The sequence below is a fragment of the Mastigoproctus giganteus genome, chromosome 2 (genome assembly GCF_048544385.1).
Source record: "Mastigoproctus giganteus isolate SK-2022 chromosome 2, ASM4854438v1, whole genome shotgun sequence".
Taxonomy (NCBI): domain Eukaryota; kingdom Metazoa; phylum Arthropoda; class Arachnida; order Uropygi; family Thelyphonidae; genus Mastigoproctus; species Mastigoproctus giganteus.
Window position 1 is genome coordinate 112,144,403 of NC_143576.1, and position 22,198 is coordinate 112,166,600.

The 22,198-nt window shown below is 37.0% G+C and overlaps 1 protein-coding gene across 2 annotated transcripts in view; it reads right to left on the reverse strand.

Moving 5' to 3' along the window:
* Positions 1–22,198, reverse strand: part of LOC150089498 (O-acyltransferase like protein-like) — a 201,657-nt gene that overhangs the window by 152,989 nt on the left and 26,470 nt on the right. For both annotated transcript variants that reach the window (XR_016546670.1, XM_090368626.1), the window contains exons 4-5: positions 14,642–14,729; positions 2,076–2,206 (exon numbers count right to left, since the gene is read on the reverse strand). Coding sequence is in view for 1 of the 2 variants with exons in the window: in XM_090368626.1 (XP_090224752.1) it covers positions 2,076–2,206; positions 14,642–14,729 (219 nt within the window). In the remaining variant the exon portion in view is untranslated. The remainder of the gene's footprint in view (positions 1–2,075; positions 2,207–14,641; positions 14,730–22,198) is intronic.

Below are 22,198 nucleotides of genomic sequence, written 5' to 3' on the forward strand. Positions count from 1 at the left end.
TTCTTTAGGACAACTAGAGAAAAACTCTGCTACCAACTGTTAAATTTTTGCAATGAGTACTGCTAGTTGTTATTTAACATTACACAACATTATTATAAGTTATATTATGTTGTAACCTTTCTTAATCATATACTGATCCATACATATAAGTTTGTATGATATGATGTTATAATTCTAGAATGCAAGCCCCTCTATACTGTTTACTTGTAATAAATGGATATTTACTTATTTTTATATTTTGAAACCTTGATAAAAAAAAAAAAAAAAAATACAGATTTAATTTAAATTACATATTCAAACAGGAATACTGACAGAGGACAGCATACCAAAATTATCACGCACAGTTGCCAACTGTCAGTAACAAGCTGAAAAAAGCAGAGAAAACTTAATAGGACACATGTCTGAAATCTGTTCTTCCCTGAGCAGTGAGTAAACTAATGTTTAAGGTTACATGCTTGATAGCATTACTACTGGCTATAAGATGAAGATTCAGAATCCAAGAGAAGAATAGGCTGTGAATAAGTATGAAATTCAGATAGGAGTGAGATTAATACCAAGCTGACATTTAATCTTGTTTCCATTGTCCTAGGGGATTTTACAGAGCCCTCAAATCATGGTAGTCTGACAGTTCAGTTTTTTTGCCACTCATATGGAGAGGTAAGGTGAAGCTGGTAAGCACTCATGCATGATAAGGGAGCATTAATTATACCTTCTTCAAAATTATCATATTCAATCCCAACCTTTACATGCTATCCATCAAACATTTATGCAGGATGGAGCACCATTCTATGTTGTCAGATCTGCTATGATGTATTCTTAGGTCTACATTTTCAGGGGAATACCTTTTCAGCCATAATTAGAGTTAACCATGACTTCCTGGATTGCTAGATGTGTGTGTGTCTAAATGACTTCTGACTTAAATTATCTGAAATCCAAAGTATAGAGATACCATCTCGGGAAGTTTGAGTAAAAATAAATAAATAAAAATGACGGGAAGTGCTGTGTTGTTAATTTTACCCACGATACTGCAGTGGTCTCCTTGCTTATTCTTTAATTTAATTTTTGGAGTAGATGACCATGAGCAACCCAGAAAACTGATAGAAGTTTCAATAAAATTATATAGTTTTGTAGTTTTTAGTGGTACTTGGAAATGCATAAATAGTTAGTTATTTAGGTCTTCTGTCAAAAGAATTTTTTTGACAAGGGGAGCTTAATGATATGAATGCAAATATTTTATACTCAAGGAACACAAAGATTTTTTGCTTTATCTAATGAAATTGACATTAGCTTAAATTTAGTTTTTACAGACTAGATAGCAAGTGGTAAAATACTGAAATTTACTCTAATATCAAAGCACATGACATGCTATTATTCCCCTGAAATGTGAGGAAATTATGCTTTCTATTGCTTACTTCTGTTTGCTGCTACACCTCTTCGTACTTTTCTTGCTGGGACTTTCATATTCTAATCTCAATTCATACATTAATCTGAATATTAGAGTGGTATTATAGAGAGCATCACTTACCTATAACAATATTTTTACTTTATAGAGAAACTCAGTCACTGACAATAAACCAAAGTATTAAAACAGCTTTATGGTGAAGCTATATTAAATTACTTAACAAATAGTAATAAGCTTTTCAGAAAATTGTTCAGCAAAACCACAGGTACTACATATCATGTGGTACCAATGTAGGTAACATAAAGAACTCAAATAATATCTTCCCCCTCAAGTATACTTACAAATACCACTTAAAAAATTACATATACATGTATAAATAATAATGGTATTGTTTTATATTACCCTTGTAATGAACCTTTAAGCTTTAATAGATTAGTATATCATTTTACCTTGAATATACACTACTAATTGACCATCATGTTGCAGTTAGTTGGAAAATGCTTTATTTTCTGTTAATATTGATATACATTTCAATGCTAAAGTATATTATTAGTATATTAAAAGCTATCTAATAATTTTTGTCTGCACATTTATGGTGAAGTGTTGAATAAAAATGCTTGAAAAATTGTTATTTATAATAAAATTTATTTTAATTTGAATGTAAATTACATACCTAAAACTGTTTGTTTTATGTTCAATTGATTGGAATTTGGTGAATTGTTTCTTTCCTTTGGATAATATTTGTAATATACATCAAGCATAGTTCCTGATACAACCAAAGTAAGCAGAACTGAGAAAAAACACCTATAAAAATAGAGAAAAATTATTATTGTAAAGTTTTCAAAAATTTTTTCATCCCAATAAATGAAATGATTTCATTCCAGCCAAAGGTATAAATCAAGCAAATTTTTATAAGACATTTTTTTCCCTCTCTATCTGCATAACAAATGCAATGTTTCTGAAAAAATATACTAGAGAGAGAAAAAATAATGGAAAGTTACAAATGTAAAAATCCGAATTTTTACACATTTTTACAAATAATACCTAAAAATTTTAAATTCCATAAAAAGGCACTCACATTTTTGTATAGTATTTGAAAATGAATAAATGAACTGTGAGTAATTTCTTGGAAATTACTGAGACCCATCAAAATGAACAAACACCATTTATTATTTGAAACAGATAGCAAATAATGTGGTGAATGTATTAGGAAATCTATACTGCATTCAGTTTCAAGAGTTGAAAGGAGGAACTCTACTATTGTTAATAATAAATATACAATAAGCTCTTTGAAATCAGACAGTCTCAACGGATTGAGACTGTCTGATTTCAAAATTTTTTGATTTTAAAATTTTCCATATTTCAGAGAGGTATACCTAGTGGTTGAGCAGTTTTTGAGAAGCATATTTCATTTCCTATTAAGCACTAGAAAATTAACTTATTTACATTTATAAACATTTATTAACACTGTGGAAAAATAACAAAAACTGCCAAGTTCCATTTTTGTTGCCATTACAACACTAGAATGGAAAACAACACCTGGCTCAGAGTCACTCACTAGGCCTTCCTTCTCATAGCATCAGTAATGAGTGGGAGGCCAAGTGACCTTGAACAGCATGTTATTTTTCTCCCTGCTTTAGTCATGCACCTGACAAGTTGTATTGAACTAGTTATAAAGGTGGGAAAAACTTTGGTTGTGCAGAATTAAATCTATTGTTTGTGCATGTAAATAAGTTGCTGTTTATAAGAGTTTTACTATGGCTTTACCATTTTTTCCAGTTGTACCCACTAGGCATTTTCCATCTCTCTTTGCTCTCAGCTGGTCTAAAGTGATAGCTAGCAGTTCAGACAAGTGCCATACAATCAGCTGAGGATGACATAGGTAGAAGACTGGAATTTGCCAAACAGTTTTTTGCCATAAGAATTACAAACCCAAATACTGTTGACAATGTTCAGTGAGAAGCCACATTTAAACTAAATGAAAAAAATCACTCTAACTTTGTTTATTACCCTCTTTATGATCCCATTTATTCTTTAACAAGGATTTAAACATCACTGGCTTGACAGTCCAGGCTGGAATTTGAACAGGCATTCTCAGATTTTTTTTTTCTTTTGAGGAAACAGTGGCAGGAGAAAACTACCTGAGATTTCTAAAAAACAAAATGATTCCATTAATCAATCCAAAATCAATTTTCAGCACTGCTTTCTATGCAAAACTGTTCTTGAATTCTTAAATGAAGAATTCCTAGGTAAACAGATCAGACAGCAGAGTTCCACTGAATGGCCATTAGTTATTCAAAAACCTATTGGCATCCAAGAAATTAAGACTAGCGAGGAAGTGAAGAATACAGTTGTCAATAAACTGAAGGAGCACTTTAAAACTACAAGAATTAAATCAATAAGGAAGACCCGAAATGTAGGGGTATTGATCGAAACTGAAACATTAAAAGAAATAGAAGGCATTATAAAAAATCCTGCCATCTTGACACTTGGCCTTACTGCAGAACAGCTGAAGAAAAAAGGCCCCTCAGTAGTCATATTTGATGTCAGCAAGGACTCCACGCCTATGCAAATCACTGAGGAACTATACTACCATAACCTGCAAGCGTCTCACCCTGACTCAGCCCCAGAAGAGCTTATTAAGCCAAAATTTCATAAAAAGTCTAAGTCAGATAATAATGTCAACTGGGTGGTGGAGTTAACCCCCCCCACTTGGAATACAATAAAAAATCAAGAGAGAATATATATATACACTGGGGCAGCCATCATTTTAAAGAACACGTGGCTGTCCCAAAGTGTTTCAACTGCTGCAGGTTTGGCCACACCACACACACCTGCACTCAGGCTGGGTCAACCTGTGGGCACTGTGCCCAGAAGGAACATCAGTATAAGGATTTCCTCAACAAAACCAGTGAGCCAGTCTACACAAACTGCAAAAGCTCAAAACTTCCTCATAATCACTCAATAAGAGACATCAGTTGTCCAGTTTATCTAACCGCAAAGCGAGCACAACAAAGTAGAACCAATTATGGGCCTATGCTTTAACAAAACTTTAATCAATTTTCAGCATTGCTTTTTATGCATGATGGAGCACTGGCTCACTAAGCAAAACTGTTCATGAATTCTTAAATGAAGAATTCCTAGGTAAATTAGTGGTTTGGTTTTTTTTTAGGAGCATTAACAACTAAGGCCATATTGCTCCGGGGATATGCGGTGGTCATTCCCTAACCTTTCCGCATCCTCCATATTTGGTGGTCATGGGCTCGAACCCTGGTATAATCAAGAAGTGTGTGTTACGCACAGCTGCTCCTGCACACCTGGCTACGGAGGTACCCCTAGGTCAATAGATCAGACACCAGAGTTCCACTGAATGGCCACTGTGCCCCCCACATTTAATACCCTACAATTACTTTTTGTGGGGATTCTTAAAAGATAAAGTATATAGTAAAAATCATAAGTCCCTGCTGGGGTTTTAGCAGTCAACAGTTAGAGAATATTGAGGAAAGACAGTTGCAGAACAGATGTGTGGAAGCTTGCCTTTAGCCAGTAGATGGTTGATTGCTGGAACAAACTTCCATCTGTTGTTGTGGAAGTTAATAGTTTAATAAATTCAAGGAAGAATTAAAAATATCAGAGGGAATGAATAGGTAAAATGGGAGGCATCTTTCTTTTTCTTTCTCGTTTTTTTTGGCTGATGCTGTATAAGCTTGCTTTCTTGCTTAATACGGGACAGGTTTTGCTAGCAAGAACTAGGCCAAATGAGTGTGTATGATTTCTTTTATTTATATATATATTTATATAAAACCTAACCTAACAAAATAAAATATAAAAATGTGTGTGTGTGTGTGTGTGTGTGTGTGTGTGTGTGTGTGTGTGTGTGTGTGTGTGTGTGTGTGTGTGTGTGTACAGATTTTATTCAGGGTGATGTGGTCTGTCAGTGTGAAAGATGAAGAGTGGTGCAAGGCAATTGGGAAAGAAAAAGTTCTATTGTCTTACTTGTATTTATTTTTATTTTTTTTGTTGTTAGTTGTTGGCACATCAGCTTCTGTGGCCATAATGCACCTCTCAAAGTTTTTTACACTACTCTGATCAGGCGCCTCCATAGCCAGGTGGGAAGGAGCAGCAGTGCATAGCACAAGCTTCTTGATTAGACCGGAGTTCGAGCCCGTCACCACCAAATACAGAGGATGCGGAAAGGTCAGGGAATGACCACCGCATATTCCCGGAGCAATATGGCCTTAGTTGCTAATGCTCCTAAAAAACCAAATAACAACAACAACAACAACAACTACTCCGATCCAAGCCCGAGGTGGGATTTGAACCCGCGACCTTTGGGTTGCCAGGCAGGTACTGTACCCGCCCGGCTAGCCCAGTCGAGTGTCTTACTTGTATGCACCCTGAATGTGTAATTTATATATATATATATATATATAAATTACATTTATATATTTTCTATATATATATATATATATATATATATATCATGTAGTATGATAAGTGTGAAACTGATGCAGCTTTGGGGGATCCACCAGGGCTGCAAAGCTTGTAACACTATTCACTAGGAGAGGTACCCCCCAAGATTGACTGCAGTGGGGTAACCTTCCCAGGAGGTCCTCCCCCACCATTGCTGTCACTATGCTGTTCTTTAATTGATGGTATGGTAATGAGATGCTGACACCGGCTTCAACCAATCTGGCTGCTGTGGGATGTCAGAGTACTGACAAAAATGCCTAAACGGTGAGCAAACTCCACATCCCCGGCCCTATGACTTTCATTCTCCCATTTTCTTACCAAAGGAATCTGCCCCCCACAGGCAAAAAGTGTGGTTGGGCCCACACTTTTTGTCTGACCACCCTAAACACTATCATTATTCTAACAGTCTCCCGTAGAGGGTGGGTTACCTATGAAAGGGGTACCCGCTATCTCATTCTTCTATTTCCTGGCGTAAGCCTCCCTATTATCCACCTCTTTACTCTGCCCCTCCCTTTTCCCCAAGACTCAAACTATCACCCCTGCACTCATTTACAATAAAAAAATTTTTTCTCTGGCAACCCTAGGTGTTGATGGGGTTCGCCTCACCAGAGTCTTACGTGACCCTACTGTCTAGCCCACCTCCATACAATAAAGGATGGGCAACAGTGAGCTTTAATCTTCCAAGGGCCCAATGGCAAAGAGGCCAGATGATGAACAACAGACCAACACACCCCAATACTACACAAACTACACTATAATCTAAACTTTTTTGGCTTTTACAGAGGCTGTTCTGAGTCACAAAAGGTCATTGCAGAATTTAGCATTAGCATTAGTAAAGGCATATGATGCAAGAAAGCAAGCTTATGCAGCATCAGCCAGAAAAAAAAACAAAAAAAAACTTCCACTTCACCCCTCTGTTCGTTCGAAATACCTGTCCAGCTGAGCCTTAAATTTATTTAGGCTATCAACTTCCACAACAAGGGATGGAAGTCTGTTCCACCAACCAACTACCCGCTGGCTAAAGGCAAATTTCCACACATCTATCCTACATCAGTCTTTCCTTAATTTGAATTTATGCCCTCTCAGGTGATTATTCTCAATGCTCATCTGAGCATGCTCAAACCATTCAAGGCTTTATACACCTCTATCAGATCACCTTGCCAGTGCCTAGTCTCCAGACACTGTAATTTGCAAAACTTAAGCCTTTCTTCGTAAGCGCAACCCTTTGTTCCATTCACTAACCTTGTTGCCCTTCTCTGTACTCATTCCAGCAACTCTACATCCTTCTTGAAATGAGGCCTCCAGATCTGTATATAGTACTCAAGGTGTGGCCTGACCAATGCCTTATACAAGGGAATAATCACCTCCTTATCCCTGCTAGAAAAATTCCTGTATATCATTGATAAGCCACCATGAGCTACTCTTGCAGCCCGTCTGCACTGCTCAGAGAACTTAATATCTGCCTGCACAATTACCCCCAGGTTCTTTTCATTCTCTACCACTGTCAGTGTAGTACCACAGAGTTGATACGTTGCTCTGGGGTTGCTGTTTCCCATGTGTAGTACTTTACATTTGTCAATGTTAAACTTCTTTTGCCACCTCTCAGCCCATCTGTTCAACCTTTCCAGATCCTGTTGCAGCAGCAGCATAGTGTCAGTAGTGTCCTTAACAACCCTGCCAACTTTTGTATTGTCTACAAACTTGGACATTAAGCTTGATATACCATCATCAATATTATTTATAAATACAGAAAACAATAATGGACCCAACACTGAACCCTGAGGAACTCCACTAATAACATAAAAAAACACATAAAAAGAAACACATAAAAACCAAGGAAGTGAAGCCAGTCGACATCGCTGGACAGTGCAGTGTGGAGTCAGTTTGGTGTGACATAAACATTGGGAGATCAAAATTGAGAGTAGGAGTGTGCTATAGGCCTAATGACTCTGATGAGTATAATAAGGAACTGTACAGGGAAATAGAATGGGCCAGTAAATCAGAGTGTCTTATAATGGGAGATTTTAATTTCCCAGATATTGACTGGAATTTGGGGGCTGGATACTCACACACTAGCAGGGCTTTTGTGGATTTATTGGATGATTGTTTTCTACATCAGCATGTTCGGGAGGCAACTAGAGGGAGCAATACTCTTGATTTGATTATCAGCAGTGATTCTTCATGCATTAAGAATCTGCAGATAAATGAACCACTAGGTGGCAGTGATCACAGTGTGCTGAAGTGGGATTTACTCAAAGAGGTAACTACCATTAGGGGTAAAGGGAAGGGTTATTGCTTCCGTAAAGGCGACTACGATGGACTGAGACAGTATTTAAATTCTATACAGTGGGACCAACTGATGATGTTACCAACAGCAAATTCAAAATGGGAAGCATTCAAAGAACTTATCTTGGAAGCTACTAGGCTTTACATACCAACTAAGAAATATTGTTCAAGGTTTAGGCCAAAATGGATGTCAGATGAACTAATGAGGCATATGGCAGAGAAGAAAAATGCATGGGATACTTACAAATTAACACATGACACAGAAGCCTATGATAGATACAAGTTGATATGCAACCAAGTTACAAAGGAGGTTAGGCAGGCGAAGGCAGATTACGAGAAATCCTTGGCAAGGGATGCAAAGAAAAACAGCAAAGAGTTCTTTACTTATGTAAACTCTAGAAGGAGAGGGATGAATCAGATTGGTCCACTTGATATTGATGGGTCAAGTGTTGATGATCCTGCTCAGGTAGCTAACAAACTAAATGAATATTTTGCATCGACATTCACACATGAGGAGTTATTCAGCGAGGGGAATGCCAGAGGTGTATTCAACTCTAGCAGTAAGTTACAGAATCTTGAAATAACTGGGAGTAAAGTGGAGGAGAAACTGTTGAAGATAAACACAAGAAAGGCACCCGGGGTGGATGGGATCTATCCAGTTATATTAAAGGAGGCAGCAAAGGAAGTAAGCAAACCCTTAGCCATAATTATGAGAGCTTCCTTGGACTCAGGGGAGGTACCCATAGACTGGAAATGTGCAAATGTGACCCCAATTCACAAAGGAGGATCAAAGGCTGACACAAGTAATTATAGACCTGTGAGCTTAACTTCTGTTCCAGGAAAATTAATGGAGGCACTGGTTAAAGAAGCACTGCAGGATCATTTAGACAAGACTTCAGTTATAGCTCAGACACAGCATGGTTTTGTTAAGGGGAAGTCTTGCCTGACCAACTTGATTGGATACTATGATGCAGTCACAAAAGAACTGGATGCAGGGAATAACTTTGATATTATATACTTGGATCTTAGAAAGGCTTTTGATACTGTTGCACATGGAAGACTGCTACACAAATTGGAGCAGTGTGACATTGGAGGAAAATTACTGCTATGGATAAAGGGGTGGTTGAGGGGGAGAAGACAGAGAGTGGTAATCAATGGACACTGCTCATCGTGGACTGATGTTATTAGTGGAGTCCCTCAGGGCTCAGTGTTGGGTCCATTATTGTTTTCTGTATTTATAAATGATATTGATGATGGTATATCGGGATTAATGTCCAAGTTTGCAGACGATACAAAGGTTGGCAGGGTTGTCAAGGACACTACTGACACTATGCTGCTGCAACAGGATCTGGAAAGGTTGAGCAGATGGGCTGAGAGGTGGCAAATGAAGTTTAACATTGACAAATGTAAAGTACTACACATGGGAAACAGCAACCCCAGAGCAACGTATCAACTCTGTGGTACAACACTGACAGTGGTAGAGAATGAAAGGGACTTGGGGGTGGTTGTGCAGGCAGATATGAAGTTCTCTGAGCAGTGCAGACGGGCTGCAAGAGTAGCTCATGGAGTATTATCAATGATATACAGGAATTTTTCCAGCAGGGATAAGGAGGTGATTATTCCATTGTATAAGGCGATGGTCAGGCCACACCTAGAGTACTGTATACAGGTCTGGAGGCCTCATTTCAAGAAGGATGTAGAGCTGCTGGAACGAGTACAGAGAAGGGCAACAAGATTAGTGAATGGAACAAAGGGATGCTCTTACGAAGAACGGCTTAAGTTTTGCAAATTACAGTGTCTGGAGACTAGGCACCAGCGAGGTGATCTGATAGAGGTGTATAAAGCCTTGAATGGTTTAAGCATGCTCAATGCTGATGGGATTCTTCCTCTAGCTCAGAATAATCACCTGAGAGGGCATAAATTCAAATTGAGGAAAGACAGATGTAGGATAGACGTGCGGAAATTTGCCTTTAGCCAGCGGGTGGTTGGTTGGTGGAACAGACTTCCATCCCTTGTGGTGGAGGTTGAAAGCCTAAATAAGTTTAAGGCTCAGCTGGACAGGTATTTTGAACGAACGGAGGGGTGAAGTGGAAGTGGTTTTTTTTTTTTTTTTTTTTTTGGCTGATGCTGCATAAGCTTGCTTTCTTGCATCAAATGCCTCTACTAATGCTAATGCTAAAATGCTAACATTACTCCACGATGAGCAATGTCCATTGATTACCACTCTGTCTTCTCCCCGTCAACCAGCCCTTTATCCATAGCAGCAATTTGCCTCCAATGCCACACTGCTCCAATTTGTGCAGCAGTCTTCCATGTGCAAGAGTATCAAAAGCCTTTCTTAGATCCAAGTATATAATATCAAAGTTATTCCCTGCATCCAGTTCCTTTGTGACTGCATCATAGTATCCAATCAAATTGGTCAGGCAAGACTTCCCCTTAACAAAACCATGCTGTGTCCGAGCTATAACTGAAGTCTTGTCTAGATGATCCTGCAGTGCTTCTTTAACCAGTGCCTCCATTAATTTTCCTGGAACAGAAGTTAAACTCACAGGTCTATAATTACTTGTGTCAGCCTTTGATCCTCCTTTGTGAATTGGGATCACATTTGCACATATCCAGTCTATGGGTACCTCCCCTGAGTCCAAGGAAGCTCTCATAATTATGGCTAAGGGTTTGCTTACTTCCTTTGCTGCCTCCTTTAATATAACTGGATAGATCCCATCCACCCCAGATGCCTTTCTTGTCTTTATCTTCAACAATTTCTCCTCCACTTTACTCTCAGTTATTACAAGATTCTCTAGCTTACTGCCAGATTTGAATACACCTCTGGTATTCCCCTCGCTGAATAACTCCTCATGCGTGAATGTTGATGCAAAATATTCATTTAGTTTGTTAGCTACCTGAGCAGGATCATCAACAGTCGAACCATCAATATCAAGTGGACCAATCTCATTCACCCCCTTCCTTCTAGAGTTTACATAAGTAAAGAACTCTTTGCTGTTTTTCTTAGCATCCCTTGCCAAAGATTTCTCGTAATCTGCCTTTGCCTGCCTAACCTCCTTTGTAACTTGGTTACAGATCAACTTGTATCTGTCATAGGCTTCTGTATCACGTGTTAATTTATATGTATCCCATGCATTTTTCTTCTCTGTCATATGTCTCATTAGTTCATCTGACATCCATTTAGGCCTAAACCTTGAACAATATTTCTATGTAAAGCCTAGTATTTTCCAAGATACGTTCTTTGAATGCTTCCCATTTTGAATTTGCTGTTGGTAACATCATCAGTTGGTCCCACTGTATAGAATTTAAATACTGTCTCAGACCATCGCAGTCGCCTTTACGAAAGCAATAACCCTTCCCTTTACCCCTAATGGTAGTTACCTCTTTGAGTAAATCCCACTTCAGCACACTGTGATCACTGCCACCTAGTGGTTCCTCTAACTGCAAATTCTTAATGCATGAAGAATCACTACTGATAATCAAATCAAGAGTATTACTCCCTCTAGTTGCCTCCCTAACATGCTGGTGTAGAAAACAATCATCCAATAAATCCACAAAAGCCTTGCTAGTGTGTGTGTGAGTGACCAACCCACAAATTCTAGTCAATACCTGGGAAATTAAAATCCCCCATTTATAAGACTCTCTGATTTACTGGCCCACTCTATTTCTCTGTACAGTTTCTTATTATACTCATCAGAGTCATTAGGCCTATAGCACACTCCTACTCTCAATTTTGATCTCCCAATGCTTATGTCACACCAAACTGACTTGACACTGCACTGTTCAGTGATGTCGACTGGCTTCACTTCTTGGATTTTATGTGTTTCTTAACTAATAGCATAACCCCTCCTCCCTTCCTATCCTGGCTATCCTTTCTGTAGACGTTGTACTCCCCAAATTCCAGTTCTGCATTCCTTATATCTGTGTGACACCACATCTCTGATATCCCAACAATATCCACCTTTGATGTTTTGAGCAATACCTCAAATTCATCAAATTTATTTACCAAACTCCTAGCATTGTTGTACACGCAAGTATACATGCACCTGTTCTTCTTCTTCTTAGCTACCCTAACACAACCCATGTGTTTACTTGTACCCCAATGACTACCAGCAGTCTCTGAAATATCCTGCATCTTGTTTTCCAGGCTTCTGCTCTTTCCAATAGAAGCAGTGCAAGAATCACTTTCACCTCTGTCAGTGGCTACTGTTAATCTATTAGTCCTTGTATCCCCCCAAGCTAGCAGTTTTCCAACCCACCTAACACTGCCTCGATAGCATCAGTAAATATTCTTGCACCCTTTCTATTTAAGTGTATCCCATCCCTGTAGAAGCAGTCCCTTCTGTTAACAAGTACAGACCAGGCTGAAAAAATTTCTACCCCTTGAGCCTTGCACAATGTTTCCAGGGCCGAAATGATTGACAAGGCTCTCATCATATATTCCCTCCTATCATGTCTAGGCAGAATTGCAGACACTTTCAAATTCAACCCTAATTCATGGCTTTTTTTCAGCAGTGACCTGTACTTGTTAAGTAATTCTGCTGGTCTCCTACTTTTAATATCATTAGTGCCAACGTGTACAACTATATCACCTTTTGTGCCCTTAAAAGATGATATCAATGTCATCAACCTTTGCCCCTGGCAGACATACCCTGGTTGTGTTCCACCTATCCTTTTTACAAAGCATTTTCCCCGTTTCTCTGACAATAGAGTCAACAACAACTACTAGTTCCTGTGGGACCAGCGCATTCTGTCTTGGGGGTTGCCGCTGTGTTGCGTGATTACCAAGTGCAAGCTCTGGCGTTGATGTGGGCAGCTGAGAGCTTGATGGGTGCCTCACTTTAAATCCTTCAAGGGTATCCACCCTGTCCTTCAAGCTCTCGTATAGGCCCATAACAACGCTGAGTTGTCGCCTGATTTCGTTACACTCCTTGCATCGCACACACACAAAGACATCCCCCCAATGGCAATATCATGTCCCGTACCCGATTGCTCCACAAACATCATGCAAGCAGTGCATTTTAAAAGGCTGTGATTCAGAGGGAAACTGCCCCCCCCCCCTCAGTTCTCCTCTGAGCCACAGCACTCCCATTAGCTTGAGCCGTTTGCTTTGCTGCTCTGGTCTGAGTCATGATTTCAATTTCAGTACAAAATTATAAACCTAAACTTGTATCCCAACACAGTTATAACGCTATATATATTTTTCAGTATCAAATATTATCTACGAGTTCTGTTTATATAACTTCCGTATCAAGTTATGTATTAATTAATTATGTTTCATTTGTAATCTAAGTTGTTATATGTATTTAGTTAAAAATACAATTTACTTGAGAACAAAGTTTAACAAAATTAGTAGATTTTGCTGATTTATTGAAAATATTATATTATATACTATATATACTATACTAACGCTATGTAGTTCGGGATATAACGTTGTATCATATAACAATGGCGCAAGTTATGAACGGTAAATCTACGGATACTTAAGTACTAATTAACTTCCAAATCTCGCTGTCTCAATTCAGAATAAACTAACGATCCTGACTAGGTCTATAAGCTACTTATAGAAAATAATTTGATGTATCAATTGGTCAATAAAGTGGCTAAATATGGCTAAAAAACTTCTCGTTCAACGGAGTGCAACTTGTAACACGAGGATGTGATACCCTTACAGATACGTTTATGCAATTACAAGGCCGAGTAAAGAATAAATACACCAGATTAATCAGAAAAACACAAAATAATGCTATACTACTAAATTTAAATCAAAAGTTTTAGAAAAACAATAATTTCAAATCAATAAATAAGAAAATCCACTTAGTGGCTTTGAACACATCTGGCTTCCACTAACCTCGTCAGCATAGTTGGGGGATCCACCAGGGCTGCAAGCTTGTAACACTATACACTATGTCCTTTCTGTACACATTCTACTCCCCATATTCAAATTCTGCATCCCTTATATCTGAGTAACACCCCCCGTCTCTGATATTCCTACAATGTCTGCATTTGATGACTTGACCAGCACCTCGAATTCATCAAATTTATTTACTTCTAAAATATTACAAGCAATACAGCACTCTGCATAATATGTAAAAACTTTAGCAAGGAAATTGATATTTAATCTAATTATGAACTACTTTGTTTGTTTTTTTGTTTGTTATTTGGATTTTAGGAGCATTAGCAACTAAGGCCATATTGCTCCGGGGATATGCAGTGGTCATTCCCTAACCTTCCCGCATCCTCCATATTTGGTGGTCAAGGGCTTGAACCCCGGTCTAAATCAAGAAGCATGTGCTAAGCACTGCTGCTCCTGCCCACCTGGCTACGGAGGCACCTATGAACTACTTTAAATACTGCAGCATTACAGCAGTATTTAAAGTAGTTCATAATCATAAGTTCATATTTAAAGTAATTCGGTAGCATTATTACAGCTAAAATTATTCTAACTAAATATGATTACCAAACATACAAACTTACATGACTGCAATCTGGCTATTTGTAAAATGCATCTGCTTTTTCACTTCACATCGCAGAATGTTAACATCAAAAGGTATATCTTGAGATACTATAGTAAAGCAAATAGTATTTATTAGAGTGACTCTATGGATAAAAATTCCTTGTAATTTTATATTAAAGTGGATAAAACTTTAAGGGATATTTATAAATTTTTACACTGCTTTTTTAATACTTGTAGCAATAAAAAGTTGTCGTAACCTTATATTAAAAAAAAAAAAGTAATAGAGAAATTTCATTTTAATTTAATTAAAATAATATCACATTCCACCATGAACAATAAAAAATTATCAATATACAGTTTCTCTGTAAATGCTGTTTAAATACAGTATGGTTAAAACAAAAGTAATAATGAATAAGTATGCCACAGAAAGGGATATAATCATTAAAGGAGCAGAAATGGAAAAGATGGATTCATATACTTATCTTGGACAAGTCATTAGCTAAAATAATAACAAATCGCTGGAAATTAAGAGAACAATAAATTTCAGATGGATAGCATTCAGGAAATATAGTCACATACTGAGGAGCAATAATCCAATTTGTCTGAAACATAAAATAATGAACCAATGTATACTCCCCACCATGACTTATGGAAGTGAAACTTGGGCACTCACTAAAAGAATGGAAGTGAAGCTGAAAACTACACAGAAGAATGGAACCAAATATCCAAAGATTCAGCCCATTGGATAAGAAGAGAAAAACATGGATTAGCCAGCAAACTCAAGTGATTTTCAACTGAAATGGCCTTAGGCAGGACACATAGCTCAAAGACATGATGGCAGATGGACAATGAAAATAACAGAAGGGCACCCAAGAGAAGCTAAAAGAAAAACTGGAAGAAAACAACAGAGAAGGACAGAACAGATGAAATTCAAGAGTTTGTGGGCAGTAAATGGATGACCATTGCATAAAACAGAAGGAACTGGAAAGCGGCAGGAGAGGCCTTCAGAGTGGACTGAAAATGGCAATTCAGCAGAAATATGAAATAACTATGATAAACAGCATTTTAAGTATTGTGGCCAAAGTAAGCTTTAATGAAATTGGCAGATTATAAACAAAACCAAAATTTTGGGAACAAAAGCTATTTCAAAAAGTCATGGAATGAAAGGTAATGCTAATGGTGGGGAAGGGGGGGGAAGAATTATGTGCTATATTTCCAATCTGGAAACTGAAACAAATGGATAAAACTGAAAGAGATATTTATAATTTTTACAATGACAAATCTAGTACAGTTAAATCCCAATACAGTAAGTGTGAAATCCAGCAGCATTAAGGTTTTTTTTTTTTTTCTGAAACCTAATAGAGTTTGGCTTTCTTTATTGTAATTTTTTGTAATAATTTTTAATAATCATTTTGGTAAGAGTTTCAAAAATTCTAAAATCCACTTGGTGAACTTCCCCCCTCCCCTTAAAATTGAGCATGGATTTTTGGCAAAGAGTATCATGTTCTTTTTGAACATGCAGCTAGAACAGGAGTTGCTCCATTATCAATCATGATTAGTGAAAGCCAATTAGCTAACATCTGTTAGCTAATTGGCTTTATACTATATGTAGATCACAAATCAAACTGAATGGTATCTACAGCAAGAATAGCAATACAGTGTTAAAAAAAGATTACTAATAGTGGTGCACTATTGAAATTAATCAAGCAAGACAAAAAGTAGAAGAAAAATAACTCAGGAAACATTTTTACCACACATATTGATGAAATGTATTCTGAATAACAAATATAATATATATTTAATACAAGCTATAATAAACCTTGTATCTCAAAAAAAAGAGTGGGCCAGTATATCAGATTGTTGTATAATGATGAATTTTAACATTTGCAGGTACTGACTGAAACTTGCGAGTTTGGTCCCTATCACAGAACTTTATTGGATTTACTGGATGATAGCTTTCTATGCCATGTTAGAGGCAAGAAAAAGCAATACAGGCAGTTCCCACTTTACAAGTTTTTTTTATCAAGTATCAACAAATTCGAAAATATGAACATTAATTGCAAAAAATGAATGTTAAACATTCATAAATTCCCAATTTAAACCATGAACATAGCTATACAATACAGTGCATTCTGCTTTACGACATTAATCCACTCCAGAGACACCGTCGTATTCTGTAAATATTGTAATGTGAACCCAATAACATATTTTTTTTTTGTAATTTGTTCCACAACCTCATAAGTTGAAATTTTCACTATATAACTCTCTAAAAGGTTGTTTTTATAGTGAAGTTGTATTAGTTACCAATTCAAATGTAAGTGTAAATTCAAGTGTAAATTGTATTAGTTACCAATTCAAATCATTAAAATGCACTACACTTTCATCGTTACCATATGGTCCATTATAAGAATCAATTTTGAAAGGCTTTGTGATATTTTTCTAAAGTACATTTCTGGAGGTCACGACCATAAAACAGTAAAAACACTTTGAACGTTCTGGTTTATTGGACTTTTCTGTTAGCGCAATCAATTATAAAGTAGTAAATTCGATGTTACTGCATTTGCAAAAATACCGATAGCTGGAATTGTGTGGGTTTTTACGTTATTATGGTGAAATTCGTTTCTCCTTCACTGCAATCTTCAATCATATGAAAAACATAAATAAATTTCAGAATCTTCTCTTCATTCCTTTTCTTTGTAAACTTGTTACTCCGCACATATTGTGTTAGTTGCAATCTCACTTGCGCATATTGTGTTAGTTGCAATCTCACTTGCGCATATCGTTTTAGTTGCAATCTCACTTGTGCATATCGTTTTAGTTGCAATCTCACTTGTGCATATCGTTTTAGTTGCAATCTCACTTGTGCATATCGTTTTAGTTGCAATCTCACTTGCGCATATTGTGTTAGTTGCAATCTCACTTGCGCATATTGTGTTAGTTAGTTGAAATTTGTGCGTGCCATTAAAAAATGTTTATCCATGCAATTGTGAAATTTATAAGGGAAGATTATCTTGAAAATAAACGCCTCTTGAAGCATTTCTGAAGACGACGACTCCTTGTGCAACAAACCAACGAGTGCCGACCCAACAATGAGTGATCAACGAGTGTGCATTTAGTCGATGATGAAGAATAAACATTCTTTAGCATTTGTAAGTCATAAATAATTTCTTTAAATAATAATTTGCTTGATTTTACAGGGCAGGTTTTCGTTTCTTTGGATAAATCAATCATTGTTTTAACATAAACTAATTAGCTAACTAATTTCATTGTTGAGAACATAACTCCTGTTTTCAACATTATGTCTATGGGAAATAAATTCCCGCTTTACGAGCGTGCGCTAAGATCAAATTAACTCGTAAAGTTGGGAACTACCCATACTCTTGATCTGAATTATCAGCAGTGACTCTTCATGCATTAAGAGTTTGCAGAAAATAACCACTGGGTGGCTGTGATCACGTGTATTGAAGTGGGATTTACTTAAAGCTGTAACTACTATCAAGGGCAAAGGGAAGGGATTTTGCTTTCATAATGGTGGCTACAGTAGTCTCAGACAATTTTTAAATTCCACACATTGGGAACAATTGATATTACCAACAGCAGAATCTAAACAAAAAGGATTCGGGGAAGTAATTTACTAGTCTTTTTCTACTAAATAAGTGATCCTGTTTGAGACAGACCTAAATAGATGTCAGATAAACTAATGAGATTTGTAGTAGAGAAGAAAAATACATGGGATGCATATAAATTATCAGGTTATACAGAAGCCGAGAGTGGAGGTAAAATATCCTGTAATCAAGCCACAAAAGTGGTTAGACTAGTTAAGCCCAATTATGAGAAATCTCTGGTAAAGAATGCAAAGAAAAGTAGCAAACAAAAGACTTCTTGACTTATGTAAACACTAAAATGAAGGAAGATGAATCACATTGGTCTACTAGATATGAATGGTTTAATTGCTGATGATGATCCTCAGGTTACTAACAAGCTGAATAGTATTTTCTATCTATATTCACACATGAGGATCTTTTTTTGTGTGAGAATGCAGAATGCCAGAAGTGTATGAAATTTTAATAGGGAGCTAAATGATTTTATGATAACTGTAAGAAAAATGGAAGAGAAATTACTGGAACTAAATGTAAAAAAGCCAGCTGTGTTAATGGATCTATCTAATTATATTATGGGAGGCAGCAAAGAAAGTAAGCAAATCCTTAACACTTAATTATGAGAGCATCTTTGAATTCAAGTGAGGTCCCTGTGGACTGGAGATGTGTGAATGTATCCCCAATTCACAAAGGGTGACATGACTAATTACAGACCTGTTAGCTTGACTTCTGTTCCAGGGAAAATAATAAAGTCACTGGTTAAAGAAGTAATGTAGGATTATCTAGATGGAATGTAGTTATCTTGCATCACAGCATGTATCTATTAAGTGGTGATCTTGTCTGACTAATCTGACTGTATACTATGACATGGTAACAAAGGAACTGATGCAAAAAAATAATTTTGACATCATATACTTTTTATATCAGAAGCGCTTTTGATACTGTTGCATAAAAGACTGCTAGTATGAATCAGAGCTGTAATACTCAATACGTTCTATGTTGATAATAATATTTGTAAAATAATAAGTAACATAAGTATTTGTAAAATAATAAGTAACATATAAGTATTTGTAAAATAATAAGTAACATATAAGTATTTGTAAATTAATAACATATAAATATTTGTAAAATAATAAATATGCTGTATATATAAGCTGCATCATGTATATTAAAGCTTTTCGACCATTTACGGTCGAAAAGCGTTGTCAGCTTCAGGAAGGAAAATCGTTTTTAATATTTTCGTTAGATTCTTTTAATTGTGTTAATTTGATTTTTAATTGTTTTAAATTGATTTGAATTGTGTTAAATTGGTTTTTTAATTATTTATATTTTACTCTAATGTACCGGTAAGTTGTCGATTTTTTCATTTTTTTCTGTTTTAATTTCTGGAGGGTATCATACGGAAATGTTCTACGTACCATATTGAGGTAAACTCCTCTTATTATTTTACAAATAAAAGACTGCTATACAAATTGGAGATGTGTAGCATTAAGGGAAAGTTAATGCTATAGATAAAGGGGTGGTTTAGTGGAAGATAATAGAGTGGTTATCAATGGGCACAGCTCTTCTTGGATTAGTGGAGTCTCCTAGGCTGCTGCATCCATTTTTGTTTTCTATATTTATTAATTATATTGACGAAGGAATATTTGGCTTAATGTCTAAGTTTGAATATGATACAAAGGTTAGCAAGGTGGTTAATAAACAATAATCAGAGTATGCTACTGCAAAAAGATCTAGAAAAATTAGGCAAATGGGCTGAGGCAGTTGCAGTTGAAGTTTAAAACTGACATAAATATAACAAAAAATGTAATTAAAATTAAAACAAAAAAATTCAAAATAAAAGATCAGATTGTTCAAACATTTGTGTGAAGACATTTTACTCACTTTTCAGCACAAGTTTGACACAATAATCTCAAAAATAAACTGAGCTCACACTGATAAACACTGTTCCATGGAGCATTCAAGATCAATAAACAAATTACTGGAGGGAGAATTGCCAACACGTGAAGATTTGGGTTACAAATTTCCAGCATTTAGTCTTAACTTAATATAGCATTAGCATTAGTAGAGGCATATGATGCAAGAAAGCAAGCTTATTCAGCATCAGCCAAAAAAAAAAAAAAAAAAAAAAACACACACCACTCCCATTTCACCCCTCCGTTCGTTCGAAATACCTGTCCAGTTGAGCTTTAAATTTGTTTAGGCTATCAACTTCAACAACAAGCGATGGAAGTCGGTTCCACCAACCAACCACCCGCTGGCCAAAGGCAAATTTCCGCACATCTATCTGACATCCATCCTTCCTCAATTTGAATTTATGCCCTCTGAGGTGATTATTCTGAGCAAGGTGAAGAATCCCATTGGCATTGAGCATGCTCAAACCATTCAAAGCCTTATACACCTCTATCAGATCACCTCGCCGGTGTCTAGTCTCCAGACTGTAATTTGCAAAACTTAAGCCTTTCTTCGTAAGAGCAACCCTTTGTTCCATTCATTAATCTTGTTGCCCTTCTCTGTACCCGTTCCAGCAGCTCTACATCCTTCTTGAAATGAGGCCTCCAGACCTGTATACAGTACTCAAGATGTGGCCTAACCATTGCCTTATACAAGGGAATAATCACCTCCTTATCCCTGCTAGAAAATTCCTGTATATCATTGACAAGACACCATGAGCTACTCTTGCAGCTCGTCTGCACTGCTCAGAGAACTTCATATCTGCCTGCACAATTACCCCCAGGTCCTGTTCATTCTCCACCACTGTCAGTGTAGTACCGCAGAGTTGAAACGTTGCTAATGAGAGGTGGCAAATGAAGTTTAACAATGTTAAACTTCATTTGCCACCTCTCAGCCCATCTGTTCAACCTTTCCAAATCCTGTTGCAGCAGCATAGCGTCAGTGGTGTCCTTAACAACCCTGCCAACCTTTGTATCATCTGCAAACTTGGACATTAAACTTGATATCCCATCATCAATATCATTCATAAACACCGAAAACAACAACGGACCCAACACTGAACCCTGAGGAACTCCACTAATAACATTAGTCCACGATGAGCAGTGTCCATTGATTACCACTCTCTGTCTTCTGCCACTCAACCATCCCCTTTATCCATAGCAGCAATTTGCCTCCAATGCCACACTGCTCCAATTTGTGCAGCAGTCTTCCATGTGCAACAGTATCAAAAACCTTTCTAAGATCCAAATATATAATATCAAAGTTATTCCCTGCATCCAGTTCTTTTGTGACTACATCATAGTATCCAATCAAATTGGTCAGGCAAGACCTGCCCTTAACAAAACCATGCTGCGTCTGAACTATAACTGAATTCTTGTCTAGATGATCCTGCAGTGCTTCTTTAACCAGTGCCTCCATTAATTTACCTGGAACAGAAGTTAAACTAACAGGTCTATAATTACTTGTGTCAGCCTTTGATCCTCCTTTGTGAATTGGGGTTACATTTGCACATCTCCAGTCTATGGGTACCTCCCCTGAGTCCAAAGAAGCTCTCATAATTATGGCTAGGGGTTTGCTTACTTCCTTTGCTGCCTCCTTTAATATAACTGGATAGATCCCATCCACCCCAGGTGCCTTTTTTATGTTTATCCTCAACAATCTCTCCTCCACTTTCCTCTCAGTTATTACAAAATCATCCAGCTCACTGCCAATGTTTACTTTACCTACATCATTCTCCTTCCTGAATAACTCCTCATGCGTGAATGTAGATGCAAAATACTCGTTTAGATTGTTAGCCACCTGAGCAGGATCCTCAACTGTTGAACCATCAATATCCAGTGGACCAATCTGATTCATCCCTTTCCTTCTTGAGTTTAAATATGTAAAGAACTCTTTTCTGTTTTTCTTTGCATCCTTTGCCAAGGATTTTTCGTAGTCTGCCTTTGCCTGCCTAATCTCCTTTGTGACTTGGTTACAGACAAACTTATATCTATCATAGGCTTCCATGTCACCCATTAATTTGTA